Genomic DNA, 23555 nt, shown 5'->3' on the forward strand with positions numbered 1-23555 from the left:
GTACTTGAGTAACTTTTAAATCATGACCCTAAAATGTAAGCCAAAAGTCTCAAGAAGCTAACTGACAGAAACTTTAAAAATTTCTGTCTTTAATCCTTTCAAAATATCTCCTTGAAAGGAACAAATGGGCATCTCCTACAATTCGCATGCTAGCATTGTTTCTGTTTCATTTTAAATTCTTTGAACAACAGGAATTTCAATACTTGATTGAGGAATTGTTCCAGAAAACAGGAGACATGCCCTTCAACTCCATTCATATGAATAACAAATATTTATTCTCTTGTGGCGTTTATACCTCTCTTTTCAGGCTATAGACAGCAGGAGACAGAAAAAGGAAAACTTGCCACCCAGATCCAGGAAGCAGGAGGCTGTGCCCTTGTCCCACGCATCCCCATCTTCCCAGGTCCCCTTTAGTCACTACAGATTTGAAATTACTTCTAGGAGTTGCCCAATGGGGTTCAGTGGAGGTGAAGACAAAGTGGGTAATTACCTAGGATTTATGGCCCAAATAACTGGATGGTCCTGTGAGAGTCTTTCCAAGCTAATTAAAACTTACCTCAGTAGGTTATGTTAAGGATTTATAGCAGAGAGCATAAAGCATTTTGTAACTACCATGCAAAGTGCTCTAAAGAATTGAAAAATACAAATATATAAGGGGAAATGAAAAGGACAACAGGAAAGGAAATGCCAGCAGAAAATAACAATACTGCTCTTGCATCAATGAATGTGAAATTCAGTAGAGAAAAGATCAATATTAAGATTATTAAATAACCTACTGAAACATTTTCAGTTTATTTGTTCCTCTGTTAAATATTAAGGAAGAAAAGAGAGAGAAAAAGCCCACTCTTGCTTTCCACCCCATTCTCTCCACAATACCTGAAAGCACTGATAGAAAAAGGGGCTCTTTTTATTAAGCGCTGTTTTCCAGTGGTGAGATTCATCTGCTTCATTTCTGTGCAAAAAGACAAAGATGTCAGATAAGTCCACAGAAACACACTGTGCTGTAAATTGTCATGAAAATTTCTAGCCACACTACATGATGGTCAGGGAATCATGGAGCTTTGGGAGTAGCTACTAAGCACAGTATATTAGGGATACTTGACCAACATCTGTTTATCATGGCATAAAAATAAGCTTCATCGCTTGATCTAAGCTCACACAGGAGGAAGCTAACCTCATACACGGCTCAGTATGTAAGGTCTATCCCTTTCTGTACCATACTTGGGTTAAACTGACCTGAAAATAGGAGAGTTCTCAACGTAGGAAAATTAAGAGTACTAGAAAGAGAAAGAAATTACAGTACTGAATCTTCTGGTTGGCTTCTTAAGTGAAAAATGTTACTTTGATTTCTCCAAAAATTTTGGAAATGATAAAAAAGATACATTACCATGATAAAACGTGTACAATTCACAGAGTTTCAAAACTTTGTACGTTTCTTGCCTTCTCTTTAAATTGTACACCTAAACCAAAAAAATAGAAAACCTAGCTAGACTCAACACAGAACTTATATGAAAGATTCTAGTGATGAAAGACTAATGAACTAACTAAAGTATCATTTTCTTCTTTCCTCTGTTCCTCAGCTGTGGCAATATTTACTAGGTCCCCCTCTTCATTCCCACAAAGTTAGGTGCTAAGTCTTAATGTGAGATTCTCGTCAGTTTACCTTGTCTAACTGGCATCATTCCACGCCAAGAAAAAGGGGTTCACCCATCCAGGCCAATGCTGTGTGAAGTGTGTTTGCCCTTTCCGTATTCTCCTAGGCTCTGCACACACTGGCGTGACCGCCGTGCAGGAAAAAAGAAAGGTCATCCCAGCACATGCAGTGAAGCCTGTGCTGCGTTCTTCTTATACTACCTCGTTTTGAGTTTGCTTTTCACCATTTTCATAGAGAAGCCGAGCTGGCTTGGGGCAGAACCATGGGGGCTAACTTTACAAGTGGTACATGGGAAATGCTAACACCTGTACCTCTGAAGCAGTGTCATCACACAGAGGAGCGGGAGCTGGTGCTATTATATGTGACCCCTATTCTTTGATGAAGACTTAAATAAACTGCACCGTCTGAGAGAAATCTTCCACAAAATACAGCTTACGAGAAAATATTCTTTCAGAAAATGCGGCTTGCTGGGCTACTACCAAAAGCTCTGACAAACTCCGTCCTCTACATGAAGCTTGATGTCTGCACATTGTGATGTCTCAGTATGGCTTCAAAACTGACAGGTGTACACGAGACTGAAGTGTCTGCCGACACCTTCCGTCTAAGACAAATGTCAGGCCCCCTTAAAGGCAGCCTATTTGCCTAATGTCGTCAAATATGCTTAGTCAGGAGTAAGAATCTAATGGCTTTAACTCTTGATTTAAAAAAAATACTAACTCTGGGGGCACAACAGTCATTAGAGATCTGATTGCATCAGTGTCTTAGTGGACAAATCTCCTGCAGCATGTCTGGGCCTTGGCTCCTCCAAGGGAATCTCCTAGGGTTTCAACACCCTCCCTCACCACAGTACAGCACTGACTCTGTCATAAGGACTCTACTCACAGAAAATAGGAAAGAACATCTACAGGACTGAGCTGTGTGGCAGCCCAAAGGCGCTTTTGTTAAGAAAGCCTCCCCCTCCAGGTTTTGTTTGCCTCTAAGCGGTAAACAGCTGAGGCTGGCAGCTTGAAACTGCAGGGTGAGTCCAACAGGTTTCTCATGGGGTCCCTAAAAACATGCCCATGTTATCATGGATGAAATACAAAGCGGGGCTGATTTCCAGATTAGCTGGTTAATCTGTGAAAGAGCCAACAAAAATCAGAAAGTGGCAGGCGGCAATGTCCGTTGAAGAGTAGTTTTCTAGGAAAGACACCAAGAGATGGGTCATTCAGCTGAACTTTGGTCTTAAAACTCAATCCAGCTACCTATGACTCTGTCGTGTAACCTCTCTGATTGATCCTTAAAATATCTGACTGATCCTACCTATTTCAAAAGGCTGAGAGGATGATGAATAAAACAATGGCTTAGAGGTGTTTTGTGTTCCTTAGAAGAGAAGCATTACAGGAAAATACAGGACAATCTCCATATATGTTAGTATCTATAAGCATATAAACAACCTTTATAAAAGGCAACGTTGCTCTAAAAGATTTTAAATCTTGAATTTTTGTACAGGTATTTTTATGTGTTACAAAAAGGATTTACTCTGCTGTTTGCAAGTATGTCAACTAATCCTGATTTTCAGAACTGCAGATTTCACCATATCAACATACTAAGAACACACAACTATTAGGGAAAAAAACATACCTGCAAAGTCTATCTTGTAGCTGAATTTGGAAGTAGTAAAAGAAATGGAGCCACAAGGGTTTGTTTTGAAGCTTTTTTCGATATCTTCACTGCTAACTGAACACTGAATGTTGGTATCCGGCTTTAAGACAAACCAGAAAGTTCATTTACCAGCTGTTCACAGGAATGGCTTGGCCACAAAGGCAGTAATGGGGGACGGAGACCGAGATTGGAGGGACAGAGGAAACTTACTAATCACCTGTTCTAGTTCCCAACACACGGGGAGAATCACAGCTAAGACAGCATATGGAAAATAGCTTAAGGATTTCCAGCAAAGAAACTTCAACAACTGGTTATAAGGACTTTTTCCAAAGTATTACAGTGTTTCCAAATTATTGCCAAAATTACACATCTTAAGTGGCTCAAATCAAATCTTCTTTAAGTAGCCTTGTAAGCAAAAAAAAAACAAAAAAAGTCCACAAGCTCTTGAGTATGGGTTCAAGTCTCAGCTTAACCGTTAACGAGCTGTGTGACTCAAGACCAATTACAGTAACTTTTCTGAGTTGCACTGTCTTTGGCTGTAAGACAGAGTGCTAGAATATGCTTTCAGGTTGCTGTGAGGCTGGAGGAGAAGACATCTCTACACCCCCTAACCTAATACCAGGAGCACAGAGGCGTTTAAGACCGGCTTGGTTGCTTCCCCTTCCCTTTGTCCACCAAACCAGGCCTGGCCTTGCTCACATGTGCCGAGACCATGTACCCCTCAGTCACACTTGCACTCTGGACACACAGAAAACACACACCATTTCTTCTAAGTAAACACTATGAAAACCTGGGGAAAGGAAAAGGACCGGAAGAATTTCTGATTTTTCTTTTCGTTCCGCCCTCTGACTTCCCTGAGGTTTGATTTCTTTCGGGTGCTGCCCGTACTCCTTTTTCACACCGGCACAATGGTGCTCCGTGAGTCTAAACCCCGCCTGCTCCGCCGGAGGGGCGCTACCTGAAACATGTGCCACTTCCCGCACTCCGCCAGGTAAAACCAGCCCCACTGCGTGTCTGACGTGTCCATCTCATCCATCTCGCTGTTTGTAGTCTTGGATAAGAATTCTTCTGCTCTGTGAAACATCTCCTGAAATGCCGGGAAGAGGGAGGGGAAGAAATCGTTTTCTTAATAACCAGTGTGCTTTTCACATATCATTTTTCTTCTCACAAAGAGCTGTATTCCAACAGTGATGCTGACAAATAGCATTCTATCTCGCATACTGGCTCTGAAGATAAGCATATTAAAATGTTAAATTATCACATCTGCACGTCCTTCTTGGACATGGGCCATAACATTCCAGTTTTTTAGCAGCAACTGCTACAGAAACGATTTGGGTGTTTTGGGTTAATTGCTTATAAGAAAAATTCCATAGTGGACTGTTTAGAAAGAAAAAGGAAAGATTCAGTTTGGGATTATGAAATAAACCACAAATTTAATTTTTTGTTTAAACTGTCCACGATCTGATTAAAAAATCTGGTCTTTATTTTAAAAAATGTTCACTATCCTCACACTTAACAAATAAGACAAACAATCAGACACTTAGGTGGCTATATCAATGTCCATGCAACCACTTAAGTAAGCTGTATCAGCACCTATAAGCACTCCAGATTCTCAGTTTAGTGCCAAGAAATTTCTGTCTTATCAAATGTTCACGTATTTGGTCAAAAGGATCCACTATCACAACTAGTTAAGACCAAATACAACTGATTTTTGTTTTAAATATTCATATTCCGGGAATTCCCTGGCGGCCCAGGGGTTAGGACTAGGCGCTTTCACTGCCGGGGTCTGGGTTCAATCCCTCGTTGGGGAACTGAGATCCTGCAAGCCGTTCGGCACGGCCAAATAAATAAAGTATTCATATTTCATTTAGTGGCACAGAAAGATGTTTATAGCATATAGTGTTGAGTACAAAGAAAGTTACGATAAATAGAAATAGTATGATCCGATTTTAATAAAAAATACATCTATATTTACCCACATGAATGTTTGTGTACGTGTCTGTATATGTATGTGTGGGTATACGCATATGTACATACACACAGAAAACGTCTGGATGGATACATAAACATTTATCATAGTTTTTCCTGAATATTAGGATAATAATAATAGTAATCCTTATAGGGCTCTTACTATGTGCCAGGTGCTGTCCTCAGTACTGCACAAATAATAAGTCACTTGGGCCTCACAACAACCCTTTAAGATATGTACTATTAATACCTCAAATTTATAAATGAGGAGGTCACACAACGGGGATGCCAGGATTCAAACCCAGGCAGTCTGGATCCAAGGTCTGTCCATGTAAGCACCATAGGATACTACCTTATATTTCCTTATCAATGACTTTATAATCTTGCCTATATTATATACACATTATTTTTGAAAAGTTTTAAACATTTTTGGGTGGAGACTGTGATGAAGAGGAGGTCATCAGAAAAGGGGCGAAGAAGTTAGTCAAAGAAGATTCAACTTTATCTGGAATGTGGCTTTCCGTTCTCATTCTTTAAGGGTTTTTAAATTATTAATTTAAATTTGCACAGCTAACACATGAAAATCTCTCCTTGCAAAAAACCAGAACATTCAAGATAAAGCTAAACACTCTTTTTGACTATCACTTCCATTCCTGGTACCTCTCACCTTCCTTCGCCAGGGTTAATCAATACTGTTTGCTTACTGTGCAACTTTCACGCTTTGCTCTGTGTGTGTGTGTGTGTGTGTGTGTGTGTGTGTGTGTCATCATATACACACATATAAACTTATATGGTTTCTGCTGATTTGTTAAAAATTTGATTTCCTATATCTCTTTTTCTTTAACAAAGAATATGTACTATACTTGGGTAATTTGGAAAATATTTGTTTTAAATTTCATTGTTTAAAGTGTACAGAGGTGGTGTAACCTGGGATAAGCTTCCATGGCCTTGTTAAGGCCACAGCTTCCTCCTCACAGAGCCTGGATGAAAGGCTCCTTCCTCCCGGGGCTGCTGGGAGAGGTGATGCTTGGTACTGCAGCAAAGTACCAGGCACAGCACCTGAGCTCAGGGAATGGGGCTTGTTATTTTCTCATTCACGTTTGGAAACTCTCTCCAAGGGATGCTTTGCGATTATGTTCGGGATTTTTCCTTCATGTTTTAAAGTGGACTGGCGACTAAGAAATGAAAACCAGAACACCGTAGGAGCAAGAGCTGCAGATTTGGGGCCCGCTATTTACCTTATGTATTTTAACCCAATAAAAAAGGCAATGATTTAAAATTTAAGATCAGTTGTGTAGGTTAACTATTCACAACACCTGCTCTTCCTTCTATGACTTATTGTTCACATAATTTGCTCATTTCACTCTGAGAGACAAAGAAAGCGAGAATGACTTAAATTTAGTTTTTCTTCTGAAAATAACCAGAAAAATTTGGAAGGATGAGATTCAAGGAAATAGTTAAGATAAATATGTGGCTTATGAGTTCCATCTAGGAGAAAAGGGAATGGGAAATAGGAAAGCCCCCTTTACACAGCATACATGCAACATGTGTGCTTTGCTACGTCACACTGTTCCCAAGACCGCACCGTGAGCCAGGTTACAAGTGGACGTGTTTCACCAAAGTCCCTTCAGAGCGTCCTGTCATGAGCAGCTCTCGCGGGGGGGAGGTGGGCAGGATAGACTCGTCTCACATTCATCCCTATGCGGAGAGGGCAGCACCACAGACAGCTACCACTGCCCTGAAGCGCTTCAAATTTTATAAAATTCCTTGTCAGTTTACACAAATTTTTTCCTGTACAACCCAAGGCACAGGAGAAGTCATTCTCCAATTAACTTTAGGGGAAAAAAAACCAAAGCAGAGAAGATACAATTATGTTGTCTAGAATCATGGAGCTGGCAGTTCAAAGAAGATTCTAGAAACACCCGAGGCCTCCGGACCGTCAGCTCTTCCCTAAGCTATCGGCCCCCTGCCTCCTTTTCCTACATGGACAGTTGTTCCTTCTCTCCTCTGGGGCCAAAGCTGAATGTGACTGCTTTGCTTCACAGATGCTATGGCTTTCTTTCCAAAGACTCAGACACAGTTCGTAAGACTGACTCTTATGGTTTTCTACAAGTTCATCCTCCAAAGGAATGGCTGTCCTGTATAATTAGGCTCAAAGAGTTAAGTCAAGCTTCAACGAACAACTTTAAAATACTGTAACCAGAGTAGCAATGGATCTAGGATAGAATACATTTACAGGCAACAAAAGGAGTGTGCACCAGTTGTCCACCAGGGAAAAGGCAGTGAATGAATGTTAGTGGAATGAATTAGATCAGCCACAACACCATCATCTGCCTTGCTTTTCCGGTTTTTAATTGGCAGACGATGATACTTCCTGCACTTCAGGCTGAGAAGGACAAAAAAGCTAGTATAAATTGGAAAAGCGTTTTGTAAATTTTCCGGTGCAATGGGTATGCTGGTGGAGCTTGTCTACAACGCTAGCTATTCCAACTGGAATACTTACGGAGCCTGGGAGCAATCAATCTGGACCATCAAATTGAAAGGCCAGGTGGAAGATGGGCTTAAAATCAAAATCCTGGTCTGTGGGAGACAAATAATACCACCTTCCAGTTTGGTTAAAACCTTTCTGATGAGTTTATTAAAATAAACAAAATATAATCTATTTTGTTAGGATAAACATAACACCTTGAGGAAATCATAGCTGGTAATGAAAACTTCCTTGTCTCTTATAGGAAGAAGGTCCAAAACTGGATACTGAAAGCTTACAAACAGGGTGGAACTTTCGGAATGACGGAGTAAGGAGTGCAGTGGGCCCCTCCCCAGCAAAACTGCATTTTAACTGGTGGACATTATTTAAAAGAACAACAACATTTAAAGTCTCTGGAAATTGTCTTAAGATCATCTAGCGAACAGAGAAATATTTATTCAGGAAAATCTACTAAATCTCCAGAACAGGCAAGAGTCTGGCATTTGGGCCGAGATCTGGTCCACCACTCCCCACCCCACCCGCTCAGTGTTGCAGACGAGAAGACAGGGGCTCCCTTTCCCTCCAGCTCCCAATCTGGGCCTATTTCACTCTGGAAGGGTCAGGCTGCCCACAAGTGGAGAAGGTCTACTCCGGGCAGGCAACACAGAGGACCAATCTCCTTTCCTCTACCCGGTCCCCACTCATTTGGTGGAAGCTCCAGTCCAGGCCCAGCCCGCTGTGAACACTGGGCCCTGATTGCTCCCACCCAGGTACAGGGCGGTTTCTAGGGTAGTGGTTTCACGGCAGGAGGGGTAAGTCAAGTAGACCAGGGGCTGCCACCACCCCTCCCACCCAGGGTGTCACTCTGGGAAGAGTGGGCTCCCAACTCCAGCTCCAGTGACACAGGGGTTCTACTGCAGGAGGAAAAGCACATCCTAAGGACAAAGAGATCCATGACTCTGCCTGAGGGGACTGATTCTACGTGTAACGGAGTGTAGAGAACCTCACGTCTAAGAGCATTATCGAAAAAAATGGAAATCTTTGATGAAAAACAATTAAGGAGAGGCCTGACGCTCTGATACAAGCAGAATGCCACAGTAGGCAGAAATTTAATATAGAGAACCAGGGACAGCCAAGAAAGCCCTCCTGGGATTATAGTCAACGGTGGGAGTCGGGAAGGCTGTGCACAAGCTCTAGGCGGTATCTACCCAGGAGCGGTCAGAGCAGGTCATGGGGCAGACGTGACAGCATTCCCAAGGCTGCACACAGACCCATCAACACAGGGGGGTGGCCTCACTGGCACAAGGGGGTTAAACATAGCCTCTGACCAAACACTGAGTGAACTATCCTTTCTCCACTGAGTCTTACTTTTATAGAAAATCAGTTGTCTGTTTGTTTGTGGGCCTATTTCTGGACCCTCTATTCTGTTCTAATAAACATTTTCTCTATCTTGATACCAATACTACACTGTAGTGTTAGCACTCCAAATTTATTCTTCTTTTTCAGAACTGCTTTGGCTAGTCTAGATCTTTTCAGTTTTGATTGGGATTGCATAGTGACCTATCTGGAAGAATTGGCATCTCAACAGTATTGAGTATTCCAACCCATGAATGAGGTACATCTCTTGACTTATTTAGGTCTTACTTAACTGTTTCAATGTTTTACAGTTTTCAGTGTACAGTCCCGCATATCACTTACGCAAGATTCGCGACTAAGTATTTCATATTTTTGATACTATTGCAAATGGAATTGCATTTTAAATTTCAATTTCTGATTGAATGTTGCTAGTACATAGTGATACACTGATTTTTGGATATGGTTCCTGTATCCAGCAACCTTACTAAACTCACTTATTAGTTCTAGGAGATTTTTGGACATTCCATCAGATTTTCTATAGGCATTAGATAGCTAGCTAGCTAGCTTTACTTCTTTCTTCTAGCATATAGATGCCTGTTATTTCTTTCTCATGCCTTACTGCACTGGTTGTAATCTCCAGTACAATGCTGAATAAAGAACAGGCATTATTTCCTTGTTCCTGATCTTAGTGGGGAAGCATTTGGCCTTTGACTACTAAGTTTGATATTAGATACAGGTATTTTGCAGATGCACCTTGTGTCAGGGGTCCCCAAGACCACTCTCTGGTTCACAAGAACTCACAGGACTCAGAAATTGTTCTACTCATGGTTACAGTTTATTACAGTAAAAATATACAAAGTGAAATAAACACAGGGGAAAAAGTAGGTGGGATGAAGTCCAGAGGAAACCATGTACAAGCTTCCAAGTGGCCCCTCCCAGTGGAGTCACACAGGACACGCTTAATTCTCCCAGCAACCATGTGTGACAAGTGCAAAGTGCTGCCAATCAGGGGTGTTCACCTGAGCCTAGGTGTCCAGGGTTTGTATTGGGAGTTGGTCATGTAAGCCTACAGCGCCTTTGTGAATGACCTCAGCTGCTGAAGTTCCAGATCTCCAGAGGCAAGGAACTCACCATAAATCACACTTCTAGTATAAACTTTCTGGACAGACTGGTGGAGGATGGCTGAAGTTTTCAGGCATGCAGATACACTCATGAGACAAACCATTCCAGGAGTTCAGTTCTCTGGAGCTAGGCAAAGGACAGTCATGGAAACAGGCCTTTCTTGAGAATGTGCAGGGTTTGAGCAACCGAGGCCTGCTGAGTTAACATTTTCTGCACACCCCGTATCAGGCTGAACAAGTTCTCTTCTTGTCCAAGGTTGCTGAGGGTCTGTATCAGGAATAGATACTGGATTTTGTCAAATGCTTTTTCTGCATGCATTGAAATAATCACACAGTTTTTCATTTTAGTTTGCTTATATAATGAGTTACACTGATTTCTGTTCAAATATTAAACAAACCTTGCATTTTGGGGATAAACATCATTTGATAATGATGCATTAACCTTCTTATATACCGTTAGGTTTGATTTGCAAAAATTTTGTTTAGAAGTTTTGCATCTATGTTCATTAGGGATATTGGCCTGTAGTTGTCTTTTAATGTCTTTGACTGGTTTTGGAATTAGGGTAATGCCAGTTTCACAGAGTGAGTTGTGAAGTATTACCTTCGTTTCTATATTCTGAAAGTTTGTGCAGAAAGGTATTATTTCTTCCTTAAATGTTTGTTAGAATTCGCCAGTGAAACCACTGGGCCTAGAGTTTTCTTTGTCGGTAGGCTTTTTCTTTAAATTTAAATTCTTTGGTAGATATTGGGCCATTCATGTGATTTATTTCTTCTTGAGGGAGCTCTGGTAGTTTGTGTCTTAGAAAATATGTCCATTTCATCTCAGCTGTCACACTGATTGACATTAAGTTGTTCATAACATTCCATTATTATCCTTTAACGTTTGTAGAATATGTAGTGATATTATCTCTCTCATTCTCAATATCGGTAATTTGTATTCCTCTTTTTCTTTTTCCTTTTGGTTTCATTCTCTCTGTTGTTTTCATTTCAGTGCTTTGCACTCTAAACTTTATTTCTTTGCTCCTGCTTGAGCTTAATTTGCTCTTCTCTCATTTCTTAAGGAGGAAGCTGTGGTCATTGATTTGTGACATTTCTTTTTTGATATAAGCATCAGTATAGCTATAAATTTCCTTCTAAGAACTGTTTTAGCAGCATACCACAAATTTGATATGCTTTTATATGTTCTATTTTCCCTTTTTATTTCTTTGATCAATGGGTTATTTTAGAGCGTGCTATTTATTTACCAATACTTGAGGATTTTACAGATTTTTTATTGAATTCTAATTTAATTCCATTTTAATCAGATAGTGTACTTTATAAGACCTGAATTCTTTTAAATGTATTGGGACTCCTTTTATGGCCCAGAATATGGTCTATCTTGTTAAATGTTCTCTGTGTAGTTGAAAAAAAATGTGTACTCAGCTGTTGCTGGTGTACTGGTCTATAAATATTAATTAGGGCAAGTTGGTTGATAATGTTCAAGTCTTCTACATCCTTGCTTATTTCTACCTACTAATTCTATCAATTATTGAGAGAGGAGTATTAAAATCTCCAACTATAATGGGATTTGCCTATTTCTCCTTACAGCTCTATTAGTTTTGCTTCATGTATCTTGACACTCTATTATTAGGTGTATAAATGTTTAGGATTGTTAGTGATTAACGGACCTCTTTATCATTAGGAAATGACATTCTTTATCACTAATAATATTATCTCTGAAACCTACTTTAATATTAACATACCACGCAAGCTTTCTCTCTAGTGTTAGCACTGTATATCTCTATTTATCCTACTTGTGTCTTTACATTCAATGCGTGTTTCTTGTAGACAACTTACAGTTGGGTCCTGCTTTCTAATCCAATCTGACAATCTGCCTTCTAATTGGGGTGTTTAGAGCATTTATTTTGGTATGATTATTGATATGGTTAGGTTTAAGTTTATCATCTTGCTTGGTCCCATCTGTTCTTTGCTCCCCTTATCATATACCTTCTTTTCGGGATTTCACTTTATCTCCTTTGGTGGCTTATAACTCTTTGTGTGTCTACACACACTGTTTATTTCTTCACTTTCCATGCATGCCAAAACCCACTCTAATTTAGCTTTTCTAGCTTCTGGGCTAATAATATCTTCCACCACCGTCTCTCTCTCTCTCTCCCACACACACACACACACAAGGAGGCGCTTGCTAGGATCTCCAATGAGCTTCAAGTTACCAAATCCTATGCACTTTTATCAGACCTTGTCTTATTTGACCTCTCAGTAACATTTCACAGTTTACCCACTGTCCTGCGTTACTTTTTTCTTGGTTTCCATTAAATCACTCTCTCCAGATCATCTTAGATTTCTGGCCACAAACTCTCAATCCTCTGCAACTTTACTTCGGTTCAGCCTATAACTTGTAGGTTACTGGGGCTCAGTCTTAGCCCTTTTTTGTCTTTCTCAGCATCTTTAAAACATGGTCCTCAAGAATTAGGAAGTAGTTCAAAGGTATTTTTCACAGAAAAAAAGTAATGAAAGAAATTTGATCACATACAGTTTGCAAAGCTGAAATATAAGATTAATTACAATTTTCGCAAAAATCCTTTTATTTTCATAACACCTCAATATGTTCAGTCTGTGTTACTGAGTTCATATCAGCTAGTGTTCAGCAAATACAATGGTGTAAAACCAAATAAATTTTCACATAATCTTCTAACAGAGCCCCAAGTCAATTTGCTTTGTTGATAAGGATAGAGAAGGGACCAAGACTAAAGGGGCATTACCCAGCTAAAACAGGTAAAAGTCTGAATATTGCTGAGAAGCTGTCAATCCAAATTTAATGCCCAATTTAATTGTTGTTACAAAAAAAAAAATAAACAAACTATTAACAAAATTTCTTTATTAAATGACTCTGTTGGAAGTCACATCTTATCAATGGCACATGACATAGAAAAGCAATTATTATCACTTGAGTGTTTCAACATGTGTTTAGTTTTAAAACTGAACAAACTACCTGAGCAAAAATACAAATCCGTTCTTGCAGTACACGTAGTATGTAACGGGGTAGAAATACTCCACAACTTTTTGTTCTGCTTGTGGGTGGAAGCTCACGGTACAAGGGAAGTCAGTTTTCATTCAGGCGGTGATATTTCTGTGAGCTGTGACACGGGCTGAAAAAGGTGCAATCCATTCAAAACTGACAGAGCATGAGCTATACGAATAGCAAGGAAAGGTGCGGCTGGGTTCCTAAAAGATGTTTTAAACATCTGGGACAGTCAGAAGGCACCAACGTGCCTCCTGATTGTAGCCGAGTGTGGAAGGAAACAGTGAAAACTGAATACCAGCAAATCTTGACAACTCAGAGTACGTGCTCTCAGATGCTGAGGAAAGCAATGGCAGTGTGTGCAAGATTACTCTTCCCACCTAAGTTTACTAGCTGCCAAGGACAGAAGTGCTGACAAGAGTTTCTGAAAGGAGGGATGAGATAAAAACGTTTCTTCATGATGCTAATAATACCAATGGTCATTCTTGATTTCCAGAGGCCTGCTGAAGTGGATGCTGAAATACAGTCAGCATCATAAATACCTGGAACCTACTATTTCAAGGCCAAAATACCCCAAATTTTCATGCTGAGAGTAAGACACCAGATTTCCCAAAGTCAGCAAACTATGCTGCAAATGGCTCAGTGGCTAGGCTGTGATTTCTTCCCGGAATCTGACAGGTTTCTTTACTCATCGGAGAGTGAGACTGACTTTACTATTGTGGCTGTATAAAGAACACAGCCAACGCTACAAGAAAACATGAACAGATATTTTCCGGAGACTGAAGTAGTCCCAGAATCCATTCGCTCCCTGCTTCCAAACATTCCAGCTGGTTGAAACATCCACCCCTACAGTTAGTTAATATTATAAGTGTATCAATTTGGCAACTGACAGAGCACTAGGAATAGTCTTCAGGGACTAGGAAGAGTCCCAGAATTCCCATAATTTCTCAGTCTGTGTTTTCTCTTGTTATTGCAAAACATCTAACAGGGCCAGCAAACACTAGTTGCAAATCTTGACAATCTATAATTACAGCATGAGATTTCCTATTTTAATAGAAATATAGGGTAAAAAATTCAAGTGTCTGGGTCTAACCTACATCTCAAGCTACCTATCAAGTTAGATACTTTGTTAAGAGGCTGCAAAAATGTCATCTTTTTAACAATAAAAACATTATTCAGTTCTACAATATGTAATATAAACAATAAAATATTGTTTAAACTTGGTGCTCTGCATGGGTGCTGAAAATTTGAGAAACACTGCCCTGGGGATCTCACTTGCTCCCAAGATTTTAAAAGCCGTCTGTCTATACAGGCTGAGGCCATAAATGGCCATTTCTAGCCCAGCCTTCTCCTCTGAGCTCCACTCACTTATCCAACTGCCCCTTTGACTTTTTACTTGAATGCCTCACAGGCACGTTAAACCTATCACAGGCCCCAAACCAAACTCCTGGTCCCCTCCACGTCTCCCCCTTTCCCAGTCTCCCCATCTCAGGGAAAGTGGCCCTTCTTCCCGGCTGCCTGTGCCAGGAACCCAGCCTCCATCACTCAAAGTGCAGCCTGGGTTGACCCACTCCTCTCTCTCCCCCGCTTAGTCCAAGCCCCCTTCACCCTCACCCTGGCCTACACTGTACGTTCCTAAGTGTCTTTGAACAGACCTCCTGATGCTCCCTGTGTGAGCTTTTAATCGCTGCTGGAACAAATTACCACCAACGTAGTGGCTTAAAGGAACACAATTTCTTATGTTACAGTTCTGCTGAAGTCTGACGTGGCACTCACCGGACTAAAATCAACTAGCGATTCCTGTCTGGAGGCTGTCGGCGGGGGGCTGGGGGGGGGGGGCGTGGGCGGGCATCTATTTCCTTGGCTTTTCCTGCTTCTAGAAGCTTATCACATTCCTTGTTTCGTGGTCCCCTTCATCTCCAAAGCCAGCAACCTTGTATATCTTTGTTTTTTGAAATTCATTTTTCTTGGATTAGAGTTGCTTTACAATGCTGTGTTAGTTTCTACTGTACAGCAAAGTGAATCAGCTGTACATATACATATATCCCCTCTTTTTTGGCTTTCCTTCCCATTTAGGTCACCACAGAGCACCGAGTAGAGTTCCCTGTGCTATACAGTAGGTTCTCATTAGTTATCTATTTTATACATAGTATCAGTAGTGTATATATGTCAACCCAATCTCCCAGTTCCCACCCCCCGCCCTTGGCATCTTTGATTATCCTCCCATCCTCACATCGACTCACTTCTGTCTGCATCTTCTAAGGATACTTTTAAGGACCCTTGTGATTCCACTGGGTCCACCTGGATAATCCAAGGTAATCTCCCTGTCAGTAGTCGGCTGATCAGCAGTCTTAACGCCCCTTTGCTCTGGGACCGAACACTTTCCCAGTTCCCAGTGACGCGGACACGGTTATCTGTGGCAGGCCATCATCTGCCTCGTACACTCTCTAATAAATAACTCGTGTTCCACAGAGCAGCGACAATGATCTTTCTCAAAACGCAAGTATGTTCATGTCACTTCCTGTGTAAAACACTTCGATGGCCCCCACTCCTCCAAGGATAAGGTTCAAACCCTAAACATGTGCCACAAAGCCACACATGGCCTGTTCCTACCTACCTGCTGGCCCTAACTCCTGGTTCACCGCATTCCAGCCACACACGGCTTCGCTCACAAGCTCCTTTCTGCCTCGGGGCCTTTGCTCAGGCTGTTTCTGCTGTCTGAACAGCCCTCCTCCCCTCCCACCCAGCCTTTACATGGCTAACTCTTGCTCAATCCCTCAGATCTCTGTAGAAGTAACTTTCACTGGGTGGCCTGACCTGATCTCCAAGTCCAGCACTAGCTCCTCCTATTACACGTCATCGTACTTTTTCTTTCAGAGCTTCTACTACAATTGGAGCTCAATGTTACTGTGTAACTATCGGCTTAATGTCGCCACCCTGCGCAGACTGCAAACCGGTGTGGGCTGGGCCTATTCTGCTCTGCTCACCACTGTAAACCCTTGGATTCAGAGCTGACTGGTTTATAGTAGGTGCTAAATAAATACATAAGTGCCCTCAGACGTTATTTCCAAAGCAGGTCTAACTCTTAAGAGGGGGAGCTGCATGAGCCAAAGACCTCGGCATCCTGCTTGAGCATCAGGCCAGGCGGGCCACAATGGGCAAACTGCCTCACCCCATCCCTCAGGCCTCAACCACAAACACGTGTCTCCAGCCTGCTTCCCAAACTCTGTTTTGTCCCCTGATACCAAAAACTATTAGACTCATTCCTTAGCCTTGTGCAGCACCTGCCACGCCAACCCTGGAAAGGCCACAGTATTTCTCTCCTCCTGCTCGTGGGCTGCATCACTAGAAAAGTTCCAAACGCACAGGAGATGGTGTCACAAAAACGTCAAGGTTTCCTGCAGTTCGAGAACCCTTCCTTTAGCTCTGAGTCCCTGTGACTCTCCCACAGGGTCTTTTCTACTCACTTTAAAGCCTAGATCCTAAGTTGGACTGGGAAGAGTATCTGTTCTGGAGCCAGAAAGTTCTGGGTTTAGAACCTGGCTGTCCTCATTCAGAAAGTGCACCCAACTTTGAGCCTTAGTCTCACCGCTAAAAAAGAGAACAATAATTTATAAATCCCCACCTCAGAGGTACTGGATGACCCCATACTCTATTTAGACTGACCCCAGCCACCAAACACTGGCACGTCACACTCCTCTGTCAGCTCAGCTAAACCCACTGCTAGAACGATTACAAAGAACGCCAAGAAGATAAAGCTGTCAGTTATGAACCTGTGAGTGTACGCTGGCCCTAAGAACACATCTTCATAGACACTACATTCTCTAGAACTTTCACTGCCAGGAACACATCCTACCTCTGTCCCCCTCCAGCCCGAAGGTACGCCTACAGAATATACTGCCTCCTCAGACAGGACGTCGCACAGATGCCAGCTGCTGTCCTCGCAGCGCCCCACCCTCATCCTCTCGCGATGTCCTCACCGAGACGACCACGGGACATGCGCTTTGTCCACGTCACTCCTCCATCCAAGCTGTAGTGGCCATTCTCTCACTTCCATGGCCGTTGGCCATGTTGCTTCCTCTGTCCTTCCCGCAAGACCACTTCTGGGACTTGGACACCTAGCTCAAGTGTAACTTGCTTCAACAAACCTTCCCAGGCCCCCAGACACCCTCTGGTAACACTGTCCCCACTCAAACTGTATCTCCAGGCCCTGGAGGGCACGCTATGACTTGGTCCAGGTTTGCCCTGCCCCTCCCTGGTGCCTGGAATGGTGTTTTCCAGACAATAGATGTTTATTCAGTGTTTGCTGACTGACTGCGTGAAATAATGACTCATGACTGAGGGAGCTGGATTTAGACATACTGACTTTGAACTCTCGGAGGGACAACCAGCAGAGCTGTCCGTCACCCAGTTCAGAAAGGGGGTCAGGACTAAAGATGTACATTTGGCAGGCAGAGTCACTAAAGAGGTATCTGAAGCCTTGGGGCTCACCAAAAAAGGACGTGCCGAGAGAAGAAAAAGCTTAAGGTGGCACATTTCAGGGGCAGAAGAAGGCAGTGCAGCTCACCCACGATTACGATTCAAGGATGAAGCATAGAAAGGAGAAGCAATCCAAAGGAATACAGTCCCAGGAAATCAAAAAGAGAGAGTCTTGAGAAAACCTCCAGTGGCATTACTGTTGCAAAATGACAGAAGAGAGGGAGGTGTGCAGGTGGCCGCTGTGCGTGGTGATTCGAAAACTCTTGGTGACCCCCTAGCAAGTCAGGTGCTGGGGCAGAGGCGGGGCTGGGGGTGCTGAGGTCTGAGTACGAAGGGCAAGTGTAAGACTATTCTCTCAAGAGGCTGGACAGAGGAAGGAGGGAATCATAGTGCCAAGGGAGCGTGGAAGCAGCTGTGAATATAAAACAACAGAGGAAAGGGAGGCTCAGCGGGTAAAGCGCTGGACCAACGTTATCACTGCCCCGACCCAGCGGCAGGGTGGTGGCGGAGAGGACACGGGTGCTAAACGACTCTGTGGCTCACCCACCTGCGAGATCTGGGGGAAGTCACTTCCTTCTCCCTTAGCTAACTCATTAGATTGTTCTAATCATATGAATTAATAAGCGGAAAGGAATTCTGAAGAATTTATCACTCTTCACAAAGTAAGGTCCTATCACTGCAACAGATGATTTGTTATCGAAACAGATGTTTGTCATTTTTCATTTTCTATTGTCAGAGAGAAACTGAAACTCCCTCCTATGTAATGCTGATACTGACTCCGTTTCCTGCAAAAAGGGGGAAGACAGCGGCAAAGAGGGGGAAGACAGCAGCAAAGAGACAGAAAAAGGCAGGGCGAAGTCAGGGTACACAGAGTCAAGGCAGTGACGGCATCCCATCCAACTCCTTCCTACAGATCTGCCATTTTCCTACACTGGGGGACGTAAGCCCAGGGCCACCTGCCCCGGGTGGGTGGAGAACTGCCAGGATTTCACACCAGAACTGAGTGCCTGCTGCCCTGTCAACCTGCTTCTGCCTCGGCAGGGACCTCAAGGGGCCTGGTCGGTGAAAGGCTTGAACGGAATCATCACTGACCTCGTGACTGTCTTGAAAAATAAAATAAAATGGTGCACTGAGATAAAGTTTATTTATAGCTCCTTGGTTATCTGGTTTTGGGTTCCCCCGCCCAAGAAAATGTTCCAAGTTCAATGGTGATTTTCCATACTCAAACCATGTCATGGAGACTTCCCACGTAGAAGGGGCGACTGCTTCTGAGCATTATCATGGCCAGAGTCAGTGTAGTATTTCCTCAAAACACTTGCGAGCGGAATACAGTATCACACAGAAGGCGTATTTGCAAGAGGAGATAAATTTGCAGATCACAGGTGGCATATCAAAGTCATGGAAGCTACTAAAAAAATACAGGGAGAAACTAGCAGAAGTCTTCAGTTAAAGCAGTCCTCTATGGCCTTCCTCCACAAAGCAGAATTTATTGTATCATTCAATAGACGGAACTGGTAAACAGTAATTTAAATTGGTGGGTAATACAAAAGTCATCTGTATTTATCTTTAGGATGCACTGTGGGTTTTTTTTTATCTTTCCAATTGTGTTTGGCTTCGAGAAGCATTAAAATTAATTTTCATTCCACGAGCACAGCTGGACAGACTATTCAGATGCCTCTTCTATTCAAAGAAACTAACAAATTACAAGAGGAAATCCATATGCAGAATGTTCACTGTACTTTTACAATATGAAACTGCCCTTATTGACAACATTCATTCGCTCAGAGGAAGAAAAACAGTACCGGTAAGAAAACACAGGAGCATTAAGATCTATCAGAGCAGCGTGATAAGGGTCAAAAGAAGAATGTGGGCTTGTAGGTGGAAGGTTCACCACTGTTAACAAAAGTCAGTCTGCTCTACTGAAATCAAGCAAAATCATTAGGGAGATTTCAGGGAAAACCAAGCCTTCCTTCCAAAGAAGTGAGATAATGCTATAACAAACCAAATATATGAGATACTCATTAATGCCTTTATAATCCTCACAAACACATGAGTGATCCAATAGCCAGTTCTGATGTATACGTGATGGAGGAGGGAGAATGAACCATGGGAGCAAAGGACTCTTCCTAGTATTGATGCAATCACTTTGTTAATTCAGTGGATATTTACTGAGTGCCTACTGTATGTCAGGCTCTGTTCCCTAGTCTGAGGATACCGTAGTAAACAAAACAGACAAAAATCTCTGCCCATATGGAGCTTCTAACACGGTGAAGGACTTAAGACATGTGACTTTGGGCAAGACATGCACTTGGATGACTAAAGGGCATGTTATGGAGAAACCAGGAAGGAGAAGGACTGCCAATAAAAACTGAATACAACACAAACACACACATACACACCTATAATAATAGAAAATGAAACTTACTGATGACAGATAGTGAAACTGAATATATAAGCAGAGAGCACATTCTCACAATTTGAAATTATTTTTGCTAAAATCAAAACCCAGCAATTACTTTCCTCTGATGTGGCCTTAAAGGATTGTATGTTTGAACCAAAAAAAAAAAAAAAAAAAAGTGGCGGGGGGGGGGGGGGCTCTTATATGATGACCATCGCTATTCGATGGCCTGGGATGTAACCATGATACACAACCAAAAAAATCCAGACCAACAGACTAGTTTCTACCGGGTAAAAACGTAAAAACAGAAGCAAATTTACTGACAAACTCTCTAACTTATCTGGAAATATATGCCAGGAATGGAAAAAAAAAGAAGTAATGATTACAGCAAAGGAGCTACTGCAAATATGGAAACAGGGTTATTAAACTAAATTTAGGAAGTTATCTCAGCACGTGGGGTAGTTGCACATATTTAGGCCAACAATATGCTGATACGTGATTCTGCCATTTTTCCAGTCAACTCAAAGGCGTAAATAGTGTCTATTTGCCGTGTAACTAGGCGATTTCACCTCTAACGGGAGATTAATGGAATACTCTTGGCAAGCGGATTCCACTCTTTGAAGGCTGCATATTAAATAAACGAATGTACAAAAGCAAGGTAAACAAAAATGCATGCAGACACAATGCAAATACCGGAGGGAGACACAAGACTTGCAGTGGAAAAGCTCCAGGTCATCAGTTTCTGTCCACTGGAAAAAAAAAAATCTAAGAACCTCGCCACCTAGAGGCTTAGAACACACGCTCGACCACCCCAGTTTTCCACGGCTGTCCACCAGGAAGGGAAAAGGAGCCCCGGCGGTTCCCCTTAGGCCCATTTCAGGACCCGGAGGGCGAGTCCCCTCGCTTTGGACGGGGATGGGGGTGGGGCTGGCGGGTACACCTGAGCCTAAGTCAGTCACAGGTCCGAAGCCCAGGAACTCCAGCCAGAGGGCAAAACGCCAAGTTTACAAAGACGGTGGAGGGACGGGGGCGGAGAAACCACAGCGAGTCCAATCACTGGGACGGGACAGCCGCACGGCGCTGGGGACCCACCGAGCCGCCTCCACTACTCGCAAGGCGGCTGCCCGAGCCGCCGGGGCCGGGGCCTTCGCGTCCCCGGAACTCATCAGCCGGTCGGCGCGGCCTGGGAGGGTGGGGGGCGTAGTTCCCGGGAACCCCGCCCGTCCTCTCCCGTCAACCCCGCCCATCGGTCCGCCCCGTCCCGCCCGGCTACTCACCGGATTCGCTTCCCACATAACGGTGGCGAAATCAAGCGGAGAGAGCCTGGCGGGAGGGGCTGGCCGCGGGGCCGGGGTGCTGGGTTTTTCCCAAGGGCCCGGGGAGCGAAAGGACGGAGAGGCAACCTCCACGCCAGCCTCCCCGTCATAAACCGGCGTCTTCGAACCCGCTCGAACCTCCCGACTTCCGGCCGAAGCCGGCCAACCAGCGCCAGCCCCGCCCCGCCCGCCCCGCCCCCGGAAGCTCCCCCCCGCCCCTGCCTCTCCCTTCCGGCCTCGGCGCGGAGTGGGCGGGGCCTGTGAGGGTCTGGGTCGTAATGCGGTTGTTAAAGGGCTACCAGTCCAGCCACCCTCCGGGGCTGCATCCCTTCTGCAAAGTCCCCTCCAAGTGATCCTCAAGCCTCGATATTTATTGATGACCTCCGATATTTATTGATCACCGTATAGGGAGTGTAGTGGCCAAGAGGCAGACAGGCCTGGGAATTAATAGCCTGTGGGACAAGCTTCCGACTCGGTTTCCTCGTGCTCAGAATGGAGGTGATAATAATAGTATCTAAGGGTGTGGTGTGATCATTGAAGGCACCTAGCATGGTGTTTGGTATACAGTAAGTGCTCAACGAGTGACGGTTATTTGCCAGACACTGACACTGTGCTAGGCTCTGCAATGAGCAAGAGTGACCCATATGCAGTCCTCATGGAGCTTAGAGTCTAGAGAAAAAAGTGAGAAGTAATTTAGATAAAATTAAAAGGTGCAGGATGGTCTACAGGTAGTATGGCAAGTACAGGGTTCTTTGAGAGGGTGCCTACCTAGGACAGGGTGTCTGCCGACCCCCAGTCCAACCCCCCCACCAAGAAGTTTAAGCCAAAACTTCAAGGATGCCCTCCTATTGAAGTTACCTGAGCTACAAAAGGGGAAGAATCTTCCAGGCAAAGAAGTACCATCTACCCATAGGAAATGAAAAAGGAACAGTTTAAGCTCCTTCTGAATTTTTCTACACCTCCACACATTAAATTTTTTTTACTTGATCAAAGAATACCTACAGATTTTTTCACCTACTATGATATAGATATCTTTCATTCCAATATGTAGAGTAATTCTATTTCAGAGTAGTGGGGAAAGAAAGGATTATTCGAGAAGTGATACTGGAGCAACTGGCTTAGCATTTGGCAAAAATTAAAGAGGGAAAAAAAAGGTAAAGTGAAGATTCCCTATCCCAATCCATTTACCAGAATAAATTGGAGAGTGCAAATTTACACACTATTCTTTTATTTTTTTTAAAGATTTATTATTTATTTATTTATTTATTTATTTTTGGCTGTATTGGGTCTTAGTTGCTCACACACTATTCTTGAGTCTAGTTTGGCAATATGTAACAAAATTTGAAATTTCCATAATCTTTTATTAAACAATTCCCTTTCTAGGAACTAATTTCAAGGAGGTAAATAGACAAATGTACACAATAATCTGTACAAGAATGTTTATTGCTATATATTTTGGAATAGTAAAAAATTGAAAACGACTTAACTATCACAATGGATTATTTCAAGTGTATATGTGTGTAACGTGCGTACAAACTATGAAGTGCTATGTGTATGTATCTTGCATCCTACCATGCTGAAAATGCCTTATTAGTTTTAATAGCTTGTCAGCCGATCTCTCTGCAATTTCTACGTTAACAATCACATCACTTACAAATAATGCAGTTTTCACTCTTCGTATTGCATTGGCCAAAATTTCAGAAAATTTTTGAAGAATCTTTGTTGCTGCACGGGTTTTCTCTTGTTGCGGTGAGCGGGGGCTACTCTTCATTGCGCGGGCTTCTCATTGCTGTGGCTTCTCTTCTTGCAGCGCACGGGCTCTAGCATGCGGGCTTCAGTAGTTGTGGCCACTAGGGCTCAGTAGTTGTGGCCACTAGGGCTCAGTAGTTGTGGCTCGTGGGCTCTAGAGCGCAGGCTCAGTAGTTGTGGCACACAGGCTTAGTTGCTCCGCGGCATGTGGGATCTTCCCAGACCAGGGCTTGAACCCGTGTCCCCTGCATTGGCAGGCGGATTCTTAAACACTGCGCCACCAGGGAAGCCCCTGGATATTCTTTAAATACACTATCATCTTCAAAGAAATTTCTTTCTATTCCTAGTTCACTATAAGCTTTTAATTGGGAAAGGATGTTA

General features: G+C 43.0%; 1 protein-coding gene across 5 annotated transcripts in view; it reads right to left on the reverse strand.

The window, feature by feature from the left end:
• PARP11 (poly(ADP-ribose) polymerase family member 11) overlaps positions 1 to 21571 on the reverse strand; it is a 36007-nt gene extending 14436 nt beyond the window's left edge. For 3 of the 5 annotated variants that reach the window (XM_068561094.1, XM_068561093.1, XM_068561091.1), the window contains exons 1-4: positions 21387 to 21571; positions 4257 to 4385; positions 3278 to 3398; positions 877 to 952 (exon numbers count right to left, since the gene is read on the reverse strand). In XM_068561094.1, coding sequence (XP_068417195.1) covers positions 877 to 952; positions 3278 to 3398; positions 4257 to 4385; positions 21387 to 21404 — 344 coding nt within the window. In that variant the 5' untranslated portion in view covers positions 21405 to 21571. Of the gene's footprint in view, positions 1 to 876; positions 953 to 3277; positions 3399 to 4256; positions 4386 to 13202; positions 13360 to 21386 lie in introns of those variants that run through there. The other 2 variants (XM_068561092.1, XM_068561095.1) reach the window with 2 other exon arrangements.
• Between the last annotated feature and the right edge of the window lie 1984 nt (positions 21572 to 23555).

Source organism: Eschrichtius robustus, chromosome 13 (genome assembly GCF_028021215.1).
Source record: "Eschrichtius robustus isolate mEscRob2 chromosome 13, mEscRob2.pri, whole genome shotgun sequence".
Taxonomy (NCBI): domain Eukaryota; kingdom Metazoa; phylum Chordata; class Mammalia; order Artiodactyla; family Eschrichtiidae; genus Eschrichtius; species Eschrichtius robustus.